At 27.4% G+C, this 24,231-nt stretch overlaps 2 protein-coding genes across 2 annotated transcripts; one reads left to right on the forward strand and one right to left on the reverse strand.

The window, feature by feature from the left end:
* Window positions 1-3,348: 3,348 nt before the first annotated feature.
* On the forward strand, window positions 3,349-12,292 carry atrA (protein kinase MEC1; the record flags this gene model as incomplete). The annotated part of the gene is made up of 27 exons (XM_025546172.1): window positions 3,349-4,034; window positions 4,085-4,716; window positions 4,785-4,798; window positions 4,833-5,063; window positions 5,119-5,514; window positions 5,566-5,718; window positions 5,776-5,872; window positions 5,962-6,441; window positions 6,496-6,738; window positions 6,791-8,020; window positions 8,083-8,623; window positions 8,681-9,161; window positions 9,224-9,530; window positions 9,588-9,685; window positions 9,760-9,829; window positions 9,916-10,064; window positions 10,144-10,240; window positions 10,290-10,484; window positions 10,531-10,813; window positions 10,868-11,065; window positions 11,138-11,262; window positions 11,333-11,415; window positions 11,464-11,586; window positions 11,642-11,729; window positions 11,787-11,871; window positions 11,928-12,046; window positions 12,101-12,292. The coding sequence occupies exons 1-27, from the start codon at window positions 3,434-3,436 to the stop codon at window positions 12,290-12,292; spliced, it is 7,311 nt and encodes a 2,436-aa protein (XP_025394777.1). The 5' UTR covers window positions 3,349-3,433.
* On the reverse strand, window positions 12,137-13,910 carry BO70DRAFT_366541 (RNA-binding protein with serine-rich domain 1). The gene is made up of 3 exons (XM_025544358.1): window positions 13,357-13,910; window positions 13,184-13,289; window positions 12,137-13,132 (listed from the first exon to the last, which is right to left on the reverse strand). Exons 1-3 carry the CDS (start codon window positions 13,666-13,668, stop codon window positions 12,594-12,596), a joined length of 957 nt encoding a protein of 318 aa, XP_025394778.1. The 5' UTR covers window positions 13,669-13,910; the 3' UTR covers window positions 12,137-12,593.
* Between the last annotated feature and the right edge of the window lie 10,321 nt (window positions 13,911-24,231).

The raw sequence follows: 24,231 nt of genomic DNA on the forward strand, positions 1-24,231 counted from the left end.
ATAAAATATTAATTTGCAAGATATTAAATATTTTTATATATAAAGTATTATAATTAATTACTATTCTTTTTAATAAGATTTTTCCTATGATTTAAGATATCTTTCTTAATAATTTTACTAGTAGTTTCTTAAAAACGCTTGCATGGTTTATAATCACTAAATTAATTATTATTTTGCTTGTGTTTTCCTCTATTTTCTTATAGTTTATAATAGTAAGTAATAATAGCTATTATTTTATCCTGCTTCTCTAATAAATAAGAAATATATTCTTAAATATAATAGTTTAGATCTGATAATAGCTTAGTAAAGTAGAATAAGATTTTTTTTTTTTCTGCTTAATAAGAAAAGTATTACTTTAAAATATTAAAATAAGTATAGAACTCTTGCGGATTCTGATTATATTATTAATAAGTCTATTTAAATTAGACTATAGTATTTAATTAAAAAATAATAATATTTTAAATTAATATAAGAGTCTAATCTTTGAACTAAGATTATAATTTCTTAAGAAATTATCTCTCTTCTGAACTCTTATTATTTATAAAATAATATTATCTCTGTCTATATACTGGATTTATATAGCTAATAATAGCAAGAATCTTATATTTCTCTGATAAATATTTCTTAAATATATCTTTAAATATATATTTTAAATTAATAATTTATTCTTAATATTTTTAAAGATTAAAATTCAGAACAAAGCGAGGAATATTTTTAAATTTAATCTTTTTTTTATTCTTTTCTAATTCGGGGGAGAATTAATAATATCTTAAGAAGATTTTACTTAAGAAGCTATTTCTTTAAAGATAAGCTATTCTTTACTGTAAGTTAATAGCTTATTTTAATTAATAAATATAATCTTCTAGCTGTTAAATCTCTTTAATAATAGAAATAATATTCGGCGAGAATTCTGAATTAATTTAATTACTAAATACTTCTATTTTTTTATTATCTTTAATAAATAGTATTTTTCTTAGATAGTCGAAAAAAGAAGAATCAGAATATAATAGAATCTACTTATTAGAATAAAAAGCCTGTTAATTAGATAAGAAATTAATTATAAAATACTATATATTTATTTAATAATAATAAAGATAATCTATATTTATAAGATAGACTAATTCTTAAAGAATCAGTAGCTTCTTACAGAGAAATCAATATCTTATAAATATCAGAGAGATATAGAACCACTATTAATAATCTCACAACTCTTATAATTACTATAATATATCATCCCGATAATACAACTCTCACAATCACTATAATATATCATCCCGATGACCTTTATCCCGATAGCTGGTTTATTCTATCACACAAGCCTAAATATATCTAAAGCTTTTTTAATAAAAAATAAAAACAGCAGATTTCTTATAATTATATATATATTTTTAATCTTCTTATCTTCTAGATCTAGTATTATATATTAGATTAAATAATTAAAATTATTATTATTATTATTATTTATTATTAAGATACCAGACTATTCAGATATAATTTCTAGAAAGAATTATTTTAATATAATATTTAATTTATTATTTTTAAATCTATATTTTTAAACATTATATTTTAATATTTAAACAGTACTTTATAATTTTAGAATTAAATATAAATAAAAATATAGCTTATTATTTATAGTAATTTTAGAATATATATATTTTTTATTAATATAATTACTGGAATTTTTAAATTAGTATTATTAATATTCAAAATCTATAATATTTTTTAAACATTATTTTTATTACTTACTTCTTACCATCTATCTTATATTAATATTGTTATTTCTTTTTTTAAAATTAAATAACCTAGTCTTGAATAACTTCATCTGAGTATTAATTAAAGCAATTGAAATTGTAATAATAAAAAGAATTATAGTAACTATCTTTTTTATAATTTTAATATAAAGATAATTAAAGTATTGCCTGATGTAGTTTCTTAATATTATTTTTAAATTTTTAAAGTAATATAATTATATAGATATAAAAAATACTATATTTAAATATATTATATAATTATATATTATATAATAAGCTGTCATAAATTTAAAAATTATTAAATATTTTTTTAAATAATAAAAATATTAATTATATTTATTATCTAAAGCTTTTTATTATTAATTATAATATTATAAATAATAGTTTATATATTATTAATAGATTTAATAAAAATATTAGAATTCTATAATTTCTTTTTTAAATTATTTAATATCTGATTTAATAATTATATAATTACTTATTTAAATTAATTTCATTATTTATAATAATATCAAGAGTCCTTAATAGATTATAATTTATTAAGATTAATAAATTATTTATAATTAAAAATAATAAGTCTCTGTTAAATCTATCAGATCTAGCTTATATATATAATAATAATATTAAAAGTAATCTAAAGATTACTGATTATAATTAAAGATAATAATTAAAAAAAAAATCTTTTTAATATATCTAATTAATTATACAAAAAAATAAAAATAAATTAATATTATTAATTATATTTATTTTAGCTATATTAAAAATCTAAAATCTAGATTTAGTAAATTAAATTATCTACATAATAATTTTAATAATAACGAAAATATCATTAACTTTATTAATTAATTAATATAATTAATAATTATAATATAAAAAACATACTAATCTAATATATAGATATAATAATATAATAATATTATAAAAAAGTTAAAAATCTATTTAATAATATACTACTATACTTTATAATACAGAAAATAAAAAAAAATTATTAATTTATTATTAAAGAAATTTTAAATTATAAGTTCAAGGCTTATAATCTGACACAAAAATAGCTATATAAAGTAATAGAAAAAATAGATTAATTCAGATAAGAGAAAATCAGGATCGCGGTGATTAAATAGAGTGGTGTGATTGTATGGCCCTGGAGTATCCAACCGCCAACATTATAGCTGTCAGTAAATAGATCTAAAAAATTATAAAGATAGTAATTAAATAGAATATATTATTAAATGATTATACTATTTTATTATATAACTATTCATTTAATTATATACATCTATATATATTAATTAAAAATATTCAAGATTTTTATTGTTAAATAGAAGCCATAATTTTAAAATTTCTAAGTAATTTAAGTAACATATATATAAGGCGGGCAGTAATCTAAAAACTATAAAGAACTCGACTAGGTCTTACTGTCTTATCTAGAATATCCTAGTAGAAGATAAGATAAAAAAAATCCCCACCGCTTGCCTATATAGGCTTAACAGCCTTATTAGAGAGCTTATCTGGGTACTGCCAGGCGGTAAGGCACTGCGACTACGGATTATCTACCTACAAGAGATCTTCCATGTTTTCTATTTCCGCGGAAACATCAATTCATTTGCTCAACAACATTCTGCTCTTTGAATGACATCTTCAAACCTGAGAGTTCTTCAGGACCATGTGTAAAAGCATCGCCAATGGCTACCAATAAGCGCAGGGGGTCCCAAGTATCTGCACCAGGAATTTCACATTGGAATCTTGCAGAGCCAGTCTCCTCAACACTCGCAGCAAACATTGTACCACATCTCTCATTACAGGGTGGTGGTGACACACATAGTCTAACCAAGGAGGCATTTTCACAACTTCGTCATGAGCTTCTTGAAGGGAAATATAGTTGCTTACAGCTTAATGATAGCATTGCTGATGTTAGCAAACTTATCTGCATTGTGTTGAAAGCGGGGTTGGAACCCTGTATCAAAGAGGATGGATGTGAACAGCAAGGTCTCCAGAGCCAACTGCTAGACTGCTTAGATATTCTCCTCCACACTGCCGTTGACAAAGCCCCGTTGGCACTCCTACAAGTCCCAGACCCAGAGATCCTAGGGCAAGATGCAAATGTCCCTTTGTACCACTGGCTACTTGTCTTGCTGCTCCAGCTGTTGGCTGCCCGGGACACTGACCGCATTAGAGATAGAACAAGTGATGTTCTCTCTGGTATTGTCAGTCTCTCTAATCAAAACACCAGGCTGTGGCCCTCATTCCTTGGTATTTCTGCATTTGTACAAGCTTGCACGACTGGTCTGTGAATTATCTATTTTTGTGCGGAATACTGAATTGACTTGTTTTAGACCTGATTTATTCGCTTGAATCTTTCCTTTCATGTGGAAACCCCATTTATTGCATGATCAGCTCGTCTGTACCTACACCAAGGCAGCCATTTATTTTGGATCTGGAGAGACTTGGCCTTTGTCACGGGCCTCTTACCAAGAGGATCAGAGTTAGAATATTTCCACAAGCAGTTCATCTATGTCTCAATCTGCTTCACTCCACGATGAAAAGCTATGTGACCTACAACTTGCCCTCTGATCAACAGAACCTGGCTTGGATCTCTAATAGATACCAGCGTATATGGAAACTCACCCTGGTCTGCCTTCGCAGTAGAGATGCAGATTTCATCTTGAGCAAACCCCAAATTTGCTTCCAGCTAGTGAAAATCATCCATGGCCTCTGTGACCATGGCTTACATATGTCATCGTCAAAAATTGGGCTAGCATACCTTTTCCGCCAGATGTTAGCTGAGATTCTAGCCCTAGACAACTTGAATCTGTCTTCCGCTCTCCAGGTCAACCTGAGCAATTGCATTTACAGTTACATCAATGCCTTTGGCTGCACGGAAGATTTCATCCAACTGGCGAGGAGTACCATTCCCCTCGTCAAACCAGGACTTCGCCCCTCTGATTCTTTGGTTCCTTGTCTTCAGGTATCCATCCCCATGACATACACAATACACCAACTCTTCCTGACTATATTGTAGGATACAGTTGAAAGTTTGCTTATGTCCGGTTGCACAAATCCAATTAACTCTCATACTGAGAGTCCACCCGTCAACATCTGCATTAGAAATGTCCAAAAGTCAACTGGTATCATTCACCGGTTTACAAATTACTGCCCGGCAACCAGCAGTGGTGGAGCTATTAGCATGGCTGGACAGCCCTGCTGCGCGGAAGCAAAACAAATCACTCTAGCGCAAAAGCTAATAGCCAAGTCTTTTGACTTACTCTGCTGCGAAAACACTGGAGACTTGAGAGATCTATCTACTGCTGTCCGGTGAGTAAAGTCGTATATATCTCAAAATTTTGAAACCTAACGCCAGATTGGGAAGTAAAACATACTTTGGACTGGAGGAGCAATCCAAACTCGAGTTTCTAGGGGTTCTAGACAGCATTCCATGTGCCATAGCCGGAAGTTTGACTGGTCCCATGGACGTGAGCTCGAAAGATGTCTTTCTTTGCAGACTTTGTCACTATGAAGATGACGGGCTCAATATAGAGGCAGACTGGCGATGCACTGATACAAATGAGTTGTACCAGATCTTGGTCTACATTATACCTAAGCTTACACGCAATGCAACCTTGAGGGTTGCTGCAATTGTTGCGTTGAGAAAGGTATTGATGCATGCCTCTAGCTCGTCTTATATGCAACTCAGATCCTCTGTTTTCGGTGAATTTTGTCTGCAGTCTCTCCGAAGCTCGGTCAGAGAGCTGCGTATCATTACAGGGTAAGTTATCCCCCGGGCTTTCTTGACTTTCAGAGTGCTCACTTTCCCCAGGCATTCCATTACTTCTTTTGTCCGTAGAAGTATGGATTGCGAGATTAGAAGGAGCAACTTTGTTGTCATTCTAGATTGGTTACAGACCCTGTCCGACAAACAGGAGATACCTTTACATGAGACCTGCATCATAACTCTATGTCGTCTGGCGAGGTGAGTAACCTTCTCAACAAACTGTGTGTAGTGGTTGACATTTCGGAACATTACAAGGCTTTCAAGTGATGAAGAAATGAATATTATACTTTTGCGTCTCGTAGAGTATATGGGCCACCCGAACCAGTTTGTATGCGCAGTGGCTTATACTGAGGTATGTGTGAATCTTAGGTTGCCATTAGATGTTGAACAGAATCCGTTGCTTTTAATTGTCGGATTTCATTATAAACTGACAAGTATCAGCTCATGAGCCTTGCACAGCATCTTTCTCTTACTCCAGCCGGCTTGTTTCGGCCCTTTTGGAGGACCTTATCGTTGACAATAGTTAAAAACTTTCAATCACGTCCTTCTATGGCGGAGCAGCTCTGCGACTTCTTGGGCATGAAAGTAGATGATCTTCTTAGGCTGACTGAGATCTTCGTGCTTCCATATTTAGTACTCACGCGAAAGCGAGATATCATCACTAGAGTGGGAGCAACATACAAAGATATCAAGACCCCTTTTGATATTTGCTCAGAGAAGAACAACCTCGCCTCAATTCTCGCATTCTTGCTAAGTCAACCCTCATCTGATCCAGAGGAATTCATAATGTCGGCTTTGTCGGAGGTAGATGCAGCCTTTAGAGGCCGTACCCTAGCGGAACTTCTAAGGATTGAGCCAATTCTGATCGCTTGCGACCTGCTAAAGGGTCTTGGAGATTTGGGTGAGGAGAAGGGGACACGAGTGAGTTAGAAATGGGTTAATGAAGCATTTGATACTAACCAAAGGGCATTGCAGTTCCGTCGGGCACTTTATCTTTTGGCTGTTCGAGTTCCACGAAAGTCTGGTCATGCGCCAAGGCGCGCCAGCTCGATAGGGCATTTCATTGAAGAGCATGTTCTCGGTATAATAACTCAATTTGCTCACGCAATAAATGATTTCCAGGTCAGACAGCCCCTTGTTGAAAAGAAGAGAAACATCGCAGCTATTGGGGAAATGATTAAGGTTGCTCGCGGCCATGTCAGCAGCGCTTTGCCACAGGTCTGTGTACGAACCTATCCCAGCGCCTGAATAATAGGACTAAGAAACACAGATATGTGCCTGCTTACGATCCGCTCTTGAAGTTCAAGGCTTGTGTAATAGTGCCTTCGCAGTCTGGGGGGTTTTAATCAATACTCTACAAGAAGAGGAAGTTGAACCTCTTCTTGATCAGACACTGTCAATTGTGATTAGGTACTGGAACATGTTTTCCGAGGACACTAGAAGTCAAGCCTGTGAGCTTATTGAGTATATCATGCAGTCTCATCGTGAATTAGTGCGTGAAATCTTCCTCACTATGCCTTCATTGGCTTCGATTCCGGCACTGTCAAAATATGAAGCCGAGTTGAACGAGTTGAAGGAGAAAATGGATGTTCGAAGCCAACTCCAAGCATTCATCCGTCGATGTCAAAATGAAAATGCTACCGTTGTTGAGCAAGCTTTACGAGAACTACTTCCTTACCTCTCTAGGAATGAGGAGTTTGTCCATGGGTCTGTTCTCAGTGAACTTCCGGATCCAGTTGTTTCACAGTTGGCACGGTCCTTACTCGACTGTTGTGTAAAGTTTAACACAAGCTCAGAAGTCATAACAGTCTTGTTGGCTCGGTGCCTGGGCTTGATCGGTTGCCTTGATCCGAATCGAGTGGATACGGTCAAGGAAAAGAAAGATATCTTGGTTTTATCAAATTTCGACAACATGCAGGAGACCTTTGACTTCATACTTTTTTTCCTTCAGCATGTCTTGGTCAACGCTTTCCTGTCGGCTTCAAACACCAGAGCTCAAGGGTTCCTCGCATACGCTATGCAACATTTACTCGAGCTGTGTGATTTAGATTCAGCTGCCGCCAATCGCTCTCACGACATTGGAGCGGATCGAAAAAGCCGACGTTGGCTAGAGCTGCCTGAAACTGTCCGCAATATCCTGACTCCCTTTCTCAGCTCAAAGTATACAGTTACTATTGGCACTATTAACACTAATTGCAGCTATCCGCTGTTTTCAGCTGGGTTGACACACGGCAATTGGCTGCGGAGTTTTGTTCAGGATTTGCTGCACAGCGGGAACAATGATAATGCAAGGCTTTTATTCCATGTTTGCAGTCGCATTGTCAAAGGGCAGGATATATCAATAGCATCTTTCCTATTGCCATTTGCAGTGCTTAACCGCACAGTAACTGGGACTGAGAAAGAGAAACAGGATTTGCAATGCGAGCTTATAAATGTTTTGTCTCACCCGCTTCCTGATACAAATAACTTTTTACATGAAAACATCATTCTATGCAGCCAGGTAAGTGCTATAATAAGAAGTATATGCCACTACTAACCCTTCTGAACTTATGATTGGTACAGAGTGTCTTTGAAGTGTTGGATTATCTTTCCAGGTGGCTGCAAGGCAAGAAAAAACAAATCAATGGCATCAAAAACCACAATCAGCAGTCGCATCGGGCTAACAAGCAAACCTCCCGTGATGTACTACTAAATACATACACCTTACAAGTCAAGGCTTTAGAGGGACTAATGGCTTCAATACCCCCAGAGATCATCTCTAAAAGAGCTGTTGAGTGCAAGTCATTTTCGCGAGCCTTGTTTCATTGGGAGCAGTACATTCGACAACATAGAAGCCAAGCAAGCAAGCAAGAACGCACCCATGTTGAATCTCTTTATCATCGATTGCAGGATATTTATAGCCAAATCGACGAGCCTGATGGCATTGAGGGCATTTCAAGCCATTTGCATGTGCTTAATATCGAGCAACAGGTTCTTGAGCACCGAAAAGCTGGAAGATGGGCTACGGCACAAAGTTGGTACGAGTTACAACTCGAAAAGGAACCCAATAATAGCGAAGCCCAATGGAATCTGCTTACGTGCCTCAAAGAATCAGGGCAGCAAGGTACTTGCTCAGTCAAGACCCTTGCTCTAGCTAAGATATCTTCACTAACATTCACAGATGCGATTCTCACGCGATTCGAGATCATGAGGAACAATAGCCCAATTAGAAAATTCCTTCCTTTCGTGGTTGAAGCGACATGGATCACCGGAAACTGGCGAAAGCTACATGAGTACCTTCAGCTGTCTTCTCATCAGGGGACAGAAGATTTCAATATTAGGGTCGGGTTAGCTTTGGATGCTTTCCGGCACGGTTGTGATACAGAATTTGAGGAGCACATGAATGCTTTACGTTTGAGTGTCGCCAAGTCCTTAACCACCAATTCAGTAGCATCATTGCAGTCTTGCCATGATAGCATTTTGAAGCTACATGCTCTACATGAGGTGGAATCTGTAGCTCGAACCAGATACGAGGACAGTGGGAATGGCAGCTTACTCTCAGGACTAAATGATATTCTGGATCGGCGTTTAGCCATCCTTGGGGGCTACATATCTGACAAGCAATATCTTCTAGGCCTTAGAAGGGCAATGATGGAACTGACGTGTGTTTATTCTCTTCCATTTGATGTGACAGTCACGAGACATGTGCTGATTAAACCCTCAGGGGCAAATTTGCTGATTCAGATATAGCTGCTGCTTGGTTAACAAGTGCACGTCTCTCCCGAAAGGGTAATTTTACGAATCAGGCATATAGGTCAATGCTTCATGCATCGAGTTTGAAAGACGGATCGGCCACTATCGAGCATGCTAGGCTTCTTTGGAAAGATGGCCATCACCGAAAAGCAATACAAACATTAGAAGGTGCAATTGCTGCTAATAGGTATTCTTCAGATTCATCCCCAATCGAAAGGCATGCATCAGCCTCTCTGGCCGGAAATCATGAAAAGCAACAAAACCTGCTTCTTGCTAGGGTATGTTCAGATTCCAGACTAAATAAATAGTACTGCTAATTTTATCAAAATGTCTAGGCACATTTGCTCTTGGCAAAATGGACAGATAGAGCTGGACAGACACAGTCCGACGTTATTGTTCAAAGATACAGGGAGGCCATAAAACTCCATTCTAGGTATGTTACCCGTGTGTATATGAGACAACAAAAGTATTGTATTATCATCGAGGTCCAAGCTGACCGAGTAGCAGGTGGGAGAAAGCTCACTACTACCTGGGCAAGCACTACAACAAGATCTTGGATTCCGAAAAATCGAAGCCGGTGGGGAAAGAGGCTCAAATATAGTAGGTACTTTTCACTCGGATGAAGTTGCACTGACTCATCTATTGCACGGCTTGACTGGCGAGGCTTCGAAACTTGTTGTAGATAATTATCTCCGCTCATTGGCACATGGGAATAAATATGTCTTCCAGTCCTTGCCCAAAATTTTGACACTTTGGTTGGAACATGCCTCCACTATTGGCCAGCCAATTGACCCGAAGAAGGGAAACAATGAGTGAGTACTTTTAACATCGATTAGTCCCATGTCTTTATGGGATTCCTAATCCATACCAAAGGCTAACAAAGGTCGAAAGAGAATTCCAAAAGCACACCTTGAGTCAACGAAAGAAAAGTCTTGATGAAATGCATTCCCAATTGAAGAAATACGTGAACAGGATACCAGCACCACTAGTGAGTCTTCCAATCAGCTGCCTGTTGGGTGCTTTCTTAACTGAAAAAGCTCTTTACAATCCTTCCTCAAGTGGTTGCTCGGATCTGCCACCCGAACACAATAGTGCACGATCTCTTGACCAAGATTGTTGCCAAGGCAGTCAATTCTTTCCCTCAGCAAGGCCTCTGGACAGTTCTTGCTGTGGTTAAGTCTTCTTCAAAGGATAGGGCCTCTAGAGGTATCAACTGCCTCCAGAAAATAATAGTATGTGATAAATATCATTTTCTGATTCAGGCACTAATTGTCGCAGGATTTCAACAAAAAATTAAAGACTGAAACCCACAGTGATATGCGTGCCATGATAAACCAAGGACAAAGATTTTCAGAGGAGATGTTGAAGCTGTGTACTGCACGCATTGAGGACAAAGTCGCAAGGGTTAATCTACGGGCTTTGGGATTCAACAGCAAAGTAGCACCTTGTCGGCTTGTGGTGCCTTTCCAGGCCATGATGACACCGATCCTGCCAGCTAGCCATGAGCCTGAGTATTTGAAGGGCTTCCGGGCCTTTCCTAGAGACCCGACAACAATCGAAGGTACGGCCCCCTCGTTTTCAGATGAAACAGGATTGCTTGCGTAACTGCTTTTAGGCATACTCGATGATGCACAGGTTTTAAACTCGCTCCAGAAACCCCGGAGGGTTGGCATCCGAGGGTCAGATGGAAGGGCTTATAATATCCTATGTAAACCCAAAGATGACCTTCGCAAAGACCAACGCCTGATGGAATTCAATAATATGATCAATAGGTTCTTCAAGAGGGACGTGGAATCAAGCAAACGTCGAATGTGTGAGTTTTCTGTTTTTGATATAAGACTCATGGCCCGTCCATTGCCTGCTAACTCAGAATGAGGTGAGAAAGATATCAAGACATATGCCGTAACGCCACTGAACGAAGAATGCGGCCTCATCGAGTGGGTTGATAATCTCAGAACGTTGAGAGACCTTGTCATCAAACTACTAAGGGAGAGAGGGATCGCACCAAATGTAAGCTATTTGTTGTTCCAATGGCGACAACTTGAGACGTCACGTAGCCACTAAACTGAATATACACCAGTACAATGAGATCAGACATAATCTCAATGAAGCATGCCAGGATGTCGCAAAACTCTACCTATTCACGACCAAAGTTCTGTCAAAGCAAGTACCAAACAATGTATATGATGGTTTAAACTAACACAAGAACAGGTTTCCACCAGTTCTATATGAGTGGTTTATGGAAATGTTTCCCGAGGCAGGCGCATGGTTTGCAGCGAGGCTTCGTTTCACCCGATCCTGTGCTGTCATGTCAATGGTTGGATATGTCCTAGGGTATGCCGTATCCACTTCATCAGGTATTCCTTGGGTGCTCAAAATTTGTCTTCAGTTTAGGTGATCGACACGGTGAAAATATCCTATTTGAGGAAGGAACAGGGGGTATATTACATGTCGATTTCAATTGCCTCTTTGACATGGTAAGGCGCGCCCAAAAAGCCGACTAGCTTGATATCTCCTAGAGCTGACCCCTATAGGGTTTAACATTTGATAAACCTGAGTTGGTTCCTTTTCGTCTAACACAGAACATGGTTGATGCATTTGGCGCCTACGGATACAATGGTCTGTTTCCATTGGATCATGAAGCGTTGTCTTCGCTAGGCTGACACTGTCAATAGGCCCATTTCGCAAAACATGTGAAGTCAGCCTCGGTCTACTTCGCCATAACGAGGATGCGCTCATGACGATCCTGGAGACGTTCTTACATGACCCTACCACAGAGTTCATTGGCAAAAAGGTTGGTTGCACTTGATTACCAAAAAAAATAAACTAAATTTCTAATATGTTAAAGCGTCGTACCCATGCGGGCGTCCCAGACACACCTGCTGGCGTTTTAGAGAATGTCCGGAACAAACTTCGCGGTCTTCTGCCCAGCGAATCTGTTCCCCTTTCAGTGGACGGTCATGTAGACGAATTGATTGTACGAGCAAGCGATAAAAAAAACCTAGCCGCTATGTACATCGGGTGGTGCGCTTTTTTCTAAGTTGATGTATCCCCTTTTTGCATGCCATTCATCTGAATGATTCTCACCTAATTTGGATTGCCGCCCGGGAATGAGAGTTTGTCAACTAATCATGAGAACGATGTATTATTTATTACATGCCTTATCTTCGGTCCGAGCTACTCCGTATCTTCAACGCCTGCGCCCGGGTTTGGTATTTCGAATTTATCGTTACCTATTTTAGCCTCGGGATGTTCGACGCATGAAAGATACTAAGGTGATGTTACCTTTTTGGCCTATGACCAAAACCACCTTTTTTCATGCAGTGATAAGTAGCGCGGTCTTAACGAGATTCATGACGATGGCGATCTCTACCTGGGCTTAAACTCCGGCTTCTCCCACTTCGACTGCTATAGCCATAGCTACTGTAGCTTGGACTGCGGCGTCGACGGTGATGAAAACTATTCGTGCGCGATTGTGCCTTCCGTCTTGGTGGTGATATGGACAATGATTTGGAGGAGAGTGATCGAGAAGGACGTGGGGATCTTGAATGGGACAAGGAAAGTGGCCGATAGATGTCAGGTTTTTCTATATGTCGGGAACGGCGGAACCTTCCTATAGATGTCGTCGATCTGTGTGGAAATGGAGAGGCGCGGGAAGTAAAGCCGTCCGATGGGGGTCCGCGACCATGATCTTGACGACTGAAGCTTCCTCTACCATTTTGGGATGGCGGGGGTGATCGCGAAAATGCTCGCCTTGGAAGGACAATAGACACATTTAGAATGGCACCGTCGAATTGGGCTTCGTGCATGTGCGCAATAGCCGCTTCTGCATCTGCGGGGTCGTGGTAGAGTATATATGCACAGCCTCTATTTGTCATGACTAGAAATGAGTCAGATAAGTAAACCGACGGTGCTCTAAATTCCCTCTTACAAGCTTTATTCATGGGGATGTCAAGGCTTTTTATATCCCCAAAACCGCCAAACACTTCGCGAAGGTGTGATTCGTTGACGTTTTTGGTCAACTTTTCAATAATTACCTTCGGTTAGGATTAGCATCAGTACATGCACTACATCCCAATAAAGTTACCAGCTATATTGACGGACCTTTGAGCTTCTTGGGTGGTTGGTCGACGGGCTTGGGGTGCGGCTGTTCTCTCTTTTTCTGTACCGTCCAGAAGTTTCACTTCGGCTCCGACTGCGAGATGGCACCTGAGGTCGGGACTCAGTGTGAGACTGGCTCCTAGAGTGGCACGCACTATGACGGGTAGAATCACGCTCAAAAGACCGACTTCGTGAGGTACTATTGAGTCTTGAACCCGAGCGAGGGGATACGGAGCGTCTTAACAGGGTGCTTGGTTCGATTTCCAACAGTGGCGAACGAATTCGAGAGCGCCCACGGAAAGGCCTCTCGGACATGATGCGATCAGGTATTCGTAGAAGCGTTTTAGAGATCACCTAGGCCAACTATCTGTGACTGTTAGAAGGAAAGTACTTTATCATTAGAAACAAAAGTCTGTTGATCTGATAAAGAATGGTAGAAAAATCGTATTCAACAAGATTGTCGGATGACCAAGATCAAGGATGTCAATGTTTGTATATAAGTAGCCTATTAATTGGAATGGAATAAGTCAAGGAGGATGAGGGGAGGTGGAAGTGATATTTGTTAGTAGATAGATACTCTGCAATAGGCCGCTTCCATGTCTCAAGACTAAATGCCGCCGAATGGGGTTAGATCATGTTCGAATGTTCCGCCTCTCTGGAATTCCTACGGTTCAACACCCTGCTTCTTGGAAACACTTTGGTACTGCAGGTGCCTGTTTATTTGTATCATATATATATAGAGAAAGGTTGGCGGCAGAAAGGTATACACTTTTGATTCTCAGATCACTGGTTAGTCAGTTTGGCTCATTATCTAAGTATATACTTTGATTACTATTATATGATTAATTAATTATTCTGCAGATAGTTTGATAAATTTATTTTATTCAAATATTATTATTTTATAAATTATATTTATTATACATTAGTTTTATTGTTTATTTATTAAATTTTATTATTCATAAACATTCTGTTGATTTATTTTATTAATTATTTGATTATCTTATAGACTATTATAGAAGTATATAGAAAATTTAATAGCAGAAAAGTATATATTCTTAATTTCAGAGTACTAATTAATTAGTTTAGCTTAATATCCAAGTATATATTGTGATTACTATTATCTGATTAATTAATTAGATTAATAATTCTGCAGGTGGTTTTATTGATTTCTTTTATTAAAGATATTCTTTTTCAAAATATAGGCAGGCAGAAAGTAGAACAGATACTAAAACAGACAGACAGATTCCAGACTTAGTGTTATAAGATTCTTGTATAAATCCTTCAAATCCCAAAGACTTAATAATACCTGCGCAAATACTTTGTTCAGTATACTATAATTAAATAAATAATTAAATAAAATAAGAAATAGTATTATATAAGAAAAATAAAAAAATATAATTTAAATATTTTTATTTTTATTTTTTAATTAAATTTTTTATATTAATAGTTAATTATTAGATTAGCTTAATTTAATTATTTCTCTAATATTAAAAATTAATTATTATTAAGAGATAATTTTTTAAGAATTAAAAATTATTTAATAACTTATATAAGTAGTATATATTTTATAAATAGATTTGAATAATTAATAATTATATTTTAATTAATACTAATAAAAATATTAGATAATAAACGCTTAGCTATAGATTTAATTAAAAAATTTATAATAATAGTTTATATTATTATTTATATTAATAATACTTTTTTAATTAATATTTAATTATATAATCTTAGACTTATTTTTTAAATTCTAAACTTTTTTAAAAAAGATCTTAAAATATATATATATATTTTTTAAATAAAAACTTTGTATAAAATTTCTTATTTATAAATAATATTTTAGAAATAAAATAAAAAAGTCTATTATATTTATAATTATTTTTAGAAAAAAACTAAATAATATGTATTTTTCTAAATTATATTTAAATAAAAAACTAATAAAATTATATAATAAGATAATTTATTATAATTAATAAATTAACTATTTAAAAATCTAAATATAGAAAGAAAGACTTTTATATAAATTATAATAATAAAATAAAAAAAAAGCTTAAAAAAGAATTTTAAAAAATTTTATAAAACTTTTTTTACTGCTGATAATATTAGCTAATTAAATAATTTAAAAAAACTAAATTTAATATTATTATTTACTAAATAATTCTTAAGAATATAATTAAAAAAAAAAAACTGATTTATATAAAAAATACTATAATTAACTTCTTAAGATTAATTATAATATTTATTATATAAATATTCTCAAATAAAATTTTTATTATTTAAATATTTTTTATTTATATTTAAGAAGAGTAATCTAGATAAGATAAATTAAAAAATTATATTAATTAAGATTATAACTCTTTATTTAAAAAATTCTAAAAAAAGAATTTTTTAGAAGAATATTACTCTATAATAAGTTTTAAAAAGAATTTAAAAAAGAAGATAAAAAGAACTCTGTTTTAAATGTAAAAATAATAAATATTTTATATAAAATTATAAAAATAAATTAAATAAAATAATTATAATAAAGTCTATCAGAATCTTAAATAATAAAAAATTTAAAAAATAAAAGTTTTATATAAAATTATATATTAGAGAATATTAATAATAAAAGAATATTATTAAATTAAAAATATTTTAAAAAATTATATTTAAATAGTTTTTTTTATAATATAAATATTAATAAACAATAACTGTCTAAGTTATAAAATATTTAATAAAATATTTATATAATAAAAAAGATTATTAATAATAAAAATTATTTTCTAATTAATAAAGATAATTATTAAATAAATAAAATATCTAAAATATATTATATAAATCTATCTAAATATAAATATATATTTATAAAAAAAAGTCTTTTTTTATATTTTATTAAATAGACCTAAATATAATTATATTCTAGAACTATTTTAAATAAAAAGATTTAATACTTAACAAGAGCTAAAACAAAAACAATTATATTTTTATATAATAAAAACTAGAATTATATAATCTAATTTAGAAAGAAAATTAAAAATAAAAATTATTTAGATTTCTGCTGCTGTTATAGATATATATATAATAATATTAATATATAAAAATTAAAAGTCTTAAAACATTTATTATTATAATAAATAATATTTAAAGAATATTTAGTCTAAAATTATTTATTTATTATTAAATAAAATTATTTAAATATTATTATAATTTTCTTTAATTTTTAAATTTTTATTTATAAATAAATTACTGTCTTACTATAATAAAGATATAAATTATAAAATTAAATTAATATAAAAAAATAAATTGGATTTTTCAAAATAAAGGTTTTTTATAAAATATATTTTATAATAAATTATTAATATTATAAAAAATACTGCCAGAATTATTAAATAAAAACTTTATTAAAATTAATTATTTATTTATTATAATATTTATTTTTTTTTATAAAAATTAGAAAAAGATCTCTGCTTCTATATAAATTATTATATATTAAATATAATTATTAAAAAAATTAATATTTTTTATCTCTGATTTATAAAATACTAAATTAGATTAAATAAATTAAATGATTTATTAAGCTTAATATTTTCTCTGTTTTTTATTATATATAATTTATTAAGAATTAAGAATAAATAATAATTTTTATATAAGATATAAATTATATAAATAATTAATAATTTTATTTAATTTTATTAATATCTTAAATATTTTTCAGAAATATATTAATTAAACTTTTAAAAAATATTTAAATAAATTCTATTTAATTTATATAAATAATATATTTATTTACTTAAGTAACTCTCTAAAGAAATATTAATAATATATATAAAGATTTATTATTAAATTAAATAAAATAAGACTATATCTAGATATTAAAAAAAATACTTTTTAAAAAAATTAAATATCTTAAATTTACTATATAAATAAAAGAAAAACTTTAGATAAATTTAATAAAAATCTAGATTATTTAAAAATAAAAACTTTTAATAATTATAAAAATTATATAAGAATTTCTTAATTTTATTAATTTTTATAAATAATTTATTAAAAATTTCTTAGAGATAGCTTAATTTTTAAATAAATTAATATAAAAAATATAATTTTTAGATAAATATTAGATTATTAAATAAATTTTAATAAACTAAAAATATTTTTTTAGCTTAATTTTAATTCTATTTTATTTTAAATATATAATTATTATAAAAATAGATTTATTTAATTATAATATAAAAAAAGTTTTTTTATAATATAATAAGAATAATATATTATAATCTTATATATATTTCTTGAAATAAAATATATTAATAAAATAAAATTATTTAATTTATAATAAAAAGCTGCTTGCTGTTATACAAAGTCTTAAATAATAATATATTAAATTATAATTAATATAAAATTTTTAAGTAATAATTAATTATAAAAATCTAGAATATTTCTTTTTTTTAAGAAAATTAATTAAATAATATATATAATAATTTCTATTTCTAAGCTGATTTAATTTCAGACTGATTTAAAAAAAATAAAAATAAGAATAAATAAATAGATATTTTATTATAATATAAGTAAGATATATTTATAAATAAGAATAATTATTTTAAGATTATATAATTCAATTATTTTTCTAGCTAAATAAGTCAGCAAGTATAGCAGTTATTTTATTTATTTTAATAAAAATTATAAATAAATTCAAGCAGATATTATATATTAATATAGAAAATTAAAAATAAATTTAAAATAATAAAAATTATATTGAAAATAATGAAAATACTAATTTAAAAATAGATAATATTTCTATTTTAATTAGATTTTATTAAATATATATTAATAATTAAAATATATATCTATTTTTTTAAAAAAAAAAGAAATTTTAAATTTTAGATTTTTTTATATAAATCTCATTTAATATATTTATAATTTAATATTACCAGATTATTTTAATTATAAAATAATATATATTTTAGTCAGCTGATAATACTTTTAATCTATAATATTAAAAAATATATAGAGATTTATAAGAAACTATAATATCTGTAATTATATAAAAGTCTAGAAAAAAAAAGAAAGAATTACTAAAATTATTAGTTATATCTGATTCAATATAAAGAAATATTATTATAAATTTTATTATTAATTCATTAAAGAGTAAAAATTAATTAAATATTCTAACAGAATTATATAAAAAATAAATAAATATTACAAAGAAAATATTTTTAAACTTAACTTTTTCAGCTATAATAACAAAGATTAAAAAGAAGTTATATTAATATATAAAAAAAATAAAAAGAACTTAATAACAAAATAATATAAAAATAATAAAACAATTAAAGAATTATTATTTATATAAAAAACAAACTCTTTATATAATAGAGATAATATATAAATTAAGAATCTTAAATCTATTTATAGATATGATAGATATATATAAAATAAAAAAAATATTATTATAGAATTCTTATATAAATTTTTTAAATCTTAGTAATTTTATAATATTTATATAAATACTTTATTTGATATACTGTAATTAAATAAATAATTAAATAAAATAAAAAAAGTATTATATAAAAAGAGATAAAAAAATATCTTAGATATTTTTATTTTCTTTTTTTTTCTTTTTTATTAATTTCTTCTGTATCAACAGTCAATTATTGGATTAGCTTAATTTAATTATTTCCCTAACACTTAGAATACACACATTATAGGATTAAGCTATATATAGAATTATAATTGAAATATAGCTTGAAAAGCTAAAATAGAAGTGAAAGTAAAAATTAAGATATATTAAATTATGAATTATAAAATTTATAAGTAGTAATATATTAGACAGAAATAACTAAAATAAAATAGATATACTTAATAACTTAAATCAAATTAATAACTTGTTACAGAAGCTTTATATACAAAGTCCTATATCAGAAACTCTTTCTGAGGCATTATATAATATCCAGCCTGAGATATTACTGAAGTTCTTATAAATATATTAATTATATAATCAGTAAACCCGCGGGTTATATGATCTATAATTGTTGTTATTTATAATACTCAGGAATCTCTGTTACCTGTTCTGCCTGTTCTTCTCTGTTACTAGCCTATGTTGCTCGCTGTATACCTGAAGATTATATTGGCTGCTCAGTCTACTTTATACTTAGTTTAATATAATTTGATATATTTTTATAAGAAGCTAATTAAAGCAAGCAAAGTATATGTTATTGTATTAATAATAATACATTTATATTTGAATATTAATCCAGAGAATTAGATTTTTTAAATAAATAATTAAAAGAATTTATCATGTTATATTTTATAATCAGAATTCTGATTAATTTATATATAATAATTATTATTTTTAAGAATATTTTTAAATCAGCACAGTAATTTTATTACTAAGTTTGAATATTAAATTAATTTATGTTATAATATTATTATTAATATATTTAATTAGCTTTTTTTTAGTAAAGACATTGTTTAATAATTGTTATTATAATTATTTATTTTATTTTTAGTTTATAAAGATATTTGATTTATTTTATTAACTAATATCGTAATTAATTAATATGAAGTAAAACTATTAAAAGTTTTTTAATTAATTAATAATTCTAATTTATAAGTTTCAATATATTAACTAACTTGCTGAATAGTCTGCTCTTATTAATTATATTATATTAAATTATTTAATTAATTATTTAAAATTATTAGATCAAGCTTAATTTTTTAAATGTCTTTATTATTAATTAAAAAATGTAGATTTAAAATAAGATTCTTTATTATTTAAACTTATTTTATAGATTTTTAAGAAATTAAGATTATACTATACTTTAAATTATATATTATATATATATTACTTTAAATTATATTATATATATATATATATATACATTATAGCAAGTCTTGATTATAATCTTCAAATTTCTAATTTTACTTATTAAAATAACTAGATTAATTAATATTAAAATATCCGAGTTAATATTATAAATATTAGTTATCTTATCTTTAAATATATAATTAATTAAATTATTTATATTAATTATATTAAGATATTTTAATTTATATTTAATAGAATTTTCATTCAGATTATTATTTAGCTTTGCTGATTCTAATCTATTTTTTTTATAAAGTTTGATTCTTTGAAAAATTAATCTAAGAAAGCTAGATTTATAAAGAATTAAATTATTTTTAGGATTATTTTTAATATTAATTTTGCTTAATTAACAGAATTTATAGAAGCTAATTTTAATATTAATTTTATTTGATTAATAGAACTTAGAATTACAAAATCTATTTTAATTCAAAATTTATTATCAGGAATCAAAAATTCTATATTTATAAATTTTATAACTATATTTATTATTCTTCTCTTTTTTATATTTTATTTTATTATATTTTTAGTTATTGTTTTATTTATTATACTGTTTTTTGTTAATCTCTATTATTAAAACTCTTTATGAGCTCTTGCTAATTATAGTTAAAGACAGAAATATTAAAAATATAGAATATAGATTAATTATTAAGAATAATATAAATAAATTTATATTCCCTATATAGTTTTCGTCTATATCTATATCTTTAGTATTAAATTTATATATTAATAATAATAATATAGCTATTATAAGTAATATCAATTATAATTATAATGGATATAATAAATATTCTTCTTATATTTTATTTTTAAACTATAAAAAAATTAAATTATATAATATTATAATTACTATAGATTATCAGATAGAATATTTTAATATAATTGAAAATAATATTTATAAAAAATCTTCTAATTCTGCTCAATCTGATAATTGAAATAATTATTAAGATTATTATAATTATTATAATAATAAATCTTTTAATAATATTAATAATTTTGTAAGTAGTAATAATTAAGCTACTTACTTATATAACTAATGAGGATTATAAAATTGTTTTTTTTAATCAAATAAGATTAAGTTTCTATAGTCTGAATTATAGTAAGATATTATTATAAAATATATTAATAAAGAATTATCTTATAAAAATATAAATATACTTATTAACTAAATTTATAATACTGTTATTTATTATAGTAAGAATATTCTTAAAGAGTATTTATATTTAGATTTTTAAATTATTACTTAGTTCTGATATACTTTTAAATTAATTATATATAAAGAAATTATTATAAAACTATAACTATAAAAATAACTAGATTTTCAAATAATATTATTATTATAAATTAAAGTTTTTTAAGATTTTTAAACAGCTTAATATTTTGTTTTATACTTTGAATAATATTATTACTAGCTAACCTATTTAAATATATATATAAAATATTATTTATTATTGTTATATTATATATATAAATAATATATTTAATTAGATTAGTATAATATATAACAGAGTAGAGCCGAATTTCTATTATAATATTTTTTAATTATAATAAAATATATTCTTCAATAAATTTCTTAATATTTTTAAAAATTAAATATTTCTTTAAAAAGATCTTAATCTTCAATATTATAAATTATACTATTCTCATAATAATAGCTATAATTGTTTCACTTTTATAAAATCTAGTAACTTATTAATAGATTTTATTAAAATAATACTAATAGTTATAACTATAATTGGAATTATTAAATTTACTAGTAAGAGAATTAGTTATTATATCAGAATAAAAATAAATAATAGAATTACAGTAATTAATACATTAATTAATATAATTAACTTTTACTGATTAATTACTTATATAATACTAACTTAAGCTATATTATTTTTTAACATTATTATATCTTATAATAATTATAATATAGTATTTTTATTAAATTATAAACTTTATATTTATTTATTAATTTAATAAAATATTCCTTATTGCTTGTATCTCTGTTATTTATAGTTATTAATAATATAATTAAATCTAGTTACTTTATATTAAAGAAAGTATTCTATAATAATATTTTATTTTATATCTTATATTCATCTCTTAGTAAGCTTGATCTTAAAATTATAAGTTATTATATAATTATTTATCTTAATCTTAATTATATTATAATTTTAATAAAAGTTTTAGTATTAATTTTAATTTCTAGTATTTAGATATATAATTCCAGAATTAGTCTTAATATTTCTACAATTAATTTTAATTATAAAATAATTAGATTTATTAATTTTAAGATTTCTTTTATAAATAATTAATTCTGAAAGAGATTTAAAATCTGTTTTTATATTTTTAATTATAAAGATATATATAATGAAAACTTTAAGTTATGAATCTAAATTATTAATTAATATAGATACTATTAATTATAAAGATATAATTATTAATAATAAGAATTGGATTATATTGATTAAAGTATATAACAACTTTCTATTTTTTATTTATAAAATAATTAAAGTTAAATATATAAATTAATTAGTATATTAAATTTATAAGATTTTATTATTATCTTATTCTAAAATATAGATTTTTATCAAGATAAAGATTAAGAATAATCTACTTAATTATAATTTTATTGTTAAATTTCCTAATAATACTAGATTTTTAATATATATATATATTGTTAATATAAATTTTTTATTTATGAAAATAATTAATAATTTATTAGCTGATATAACCTTATCTTATTTTACCTATATTATAATACGAATTAATAATAAATTTATAATAAATTGTAAGATTAATATTAAAATTAGTAAACTAACTTGATTCTATATTTTATTTAAGAGTATTAATTTATATTTATTAAATAAAATATAATACAAGACTTTATTACTGCTATCTATTTATTTATTATAATAAATTATATTTATAAATAAATTAATATACTGTTATGACTATTCTATCTATTTAAAATATATTATTAATAATTATTAACTCTGCAGATCATATTATATTATTTAATAATATAATTATTTATAAATATATATTTTAAATTACCATATTATATATTATTATTAAATTATATAATATTCAAGTGTTATTTAATAAATTCAGTGTTAACATAATTAGTATACTAGAGAATTGATAAATAATAATCTTGTTAAGTCTTATATCTATTATATCAATTGTACTGATTATTAAATTATTAATTATATTTTTAATTCTTTATACCAGTAAGATAAAATATTATATATAATTAATAATATATTAATAATATATTCAGTTTTTGTTACCTCAAAGATATCTATTAATTTGAAGAATATAATAAAATAAATGAATTTACTAAATCTTATTTATATTCTGTTTTTTATTTAAATAATATTATTAATATAATTAAAAACTGTCTATATATTATAATAATTAATATTTATTCATTTGTTGATTAATAACTGATAAGATAAGATTATTTAAATTATAAAACTATTATTTCTTATTAAAAATAAGATGCGTTTTATATTATTATTATAAACTTTATAAACTCTGTTTTCTATATTTTTTTTTGAAATTAGATTTAAAATGATTTCGCGAATTCTGCTGTAACTATATTAATAATATTATTATTATATTGAAAGATTTATAATTATATATTATATATCTTAATACTATATTTAGCTTTACTTCAAAAAATATAAATAAAGCCTAAACTGATAAAAGTCTTTATTAATTTTATTTTAATTTTACTATCTAATTAATATATTAACTTGCTTCATTTGTTTATTTTTTAAAAAACATTAATAATACTTTATTCTAATTTTCTATAAATTTTAATTAGTCTTGAAATTTATCTTAGTATAATTAAATAATTTTATTACAAAGTTTCTTGCTTTATTTAGAGATCTAATATATTATGAGATTATAAAAGATTATTATTCAAAGATAGTCTTTTTAGTTAAAGTTAATTATAAATTAAATATATTAGCTATATAATATTTAAATTAATATAAAAAAATATAATTTATTCAATAATTCATAAAATATTTTTTAAGTTATACTTAATA

The sequence above is a fragment of the Aspergillus heteromorphus genome (assembly GCF_003184545.1).
Source record: "Aspergillus heteromorphus CBS 117.55 chromosome Unknown BO70scaffold_45, whole genome shotgun sequence".
NCBI lineage: Eukaryota > Fungi > Ascomycota > Eurotiomycetes > Eurotiales > Aspergillaceae > Aspergillus > Aspergillus heteromorphus.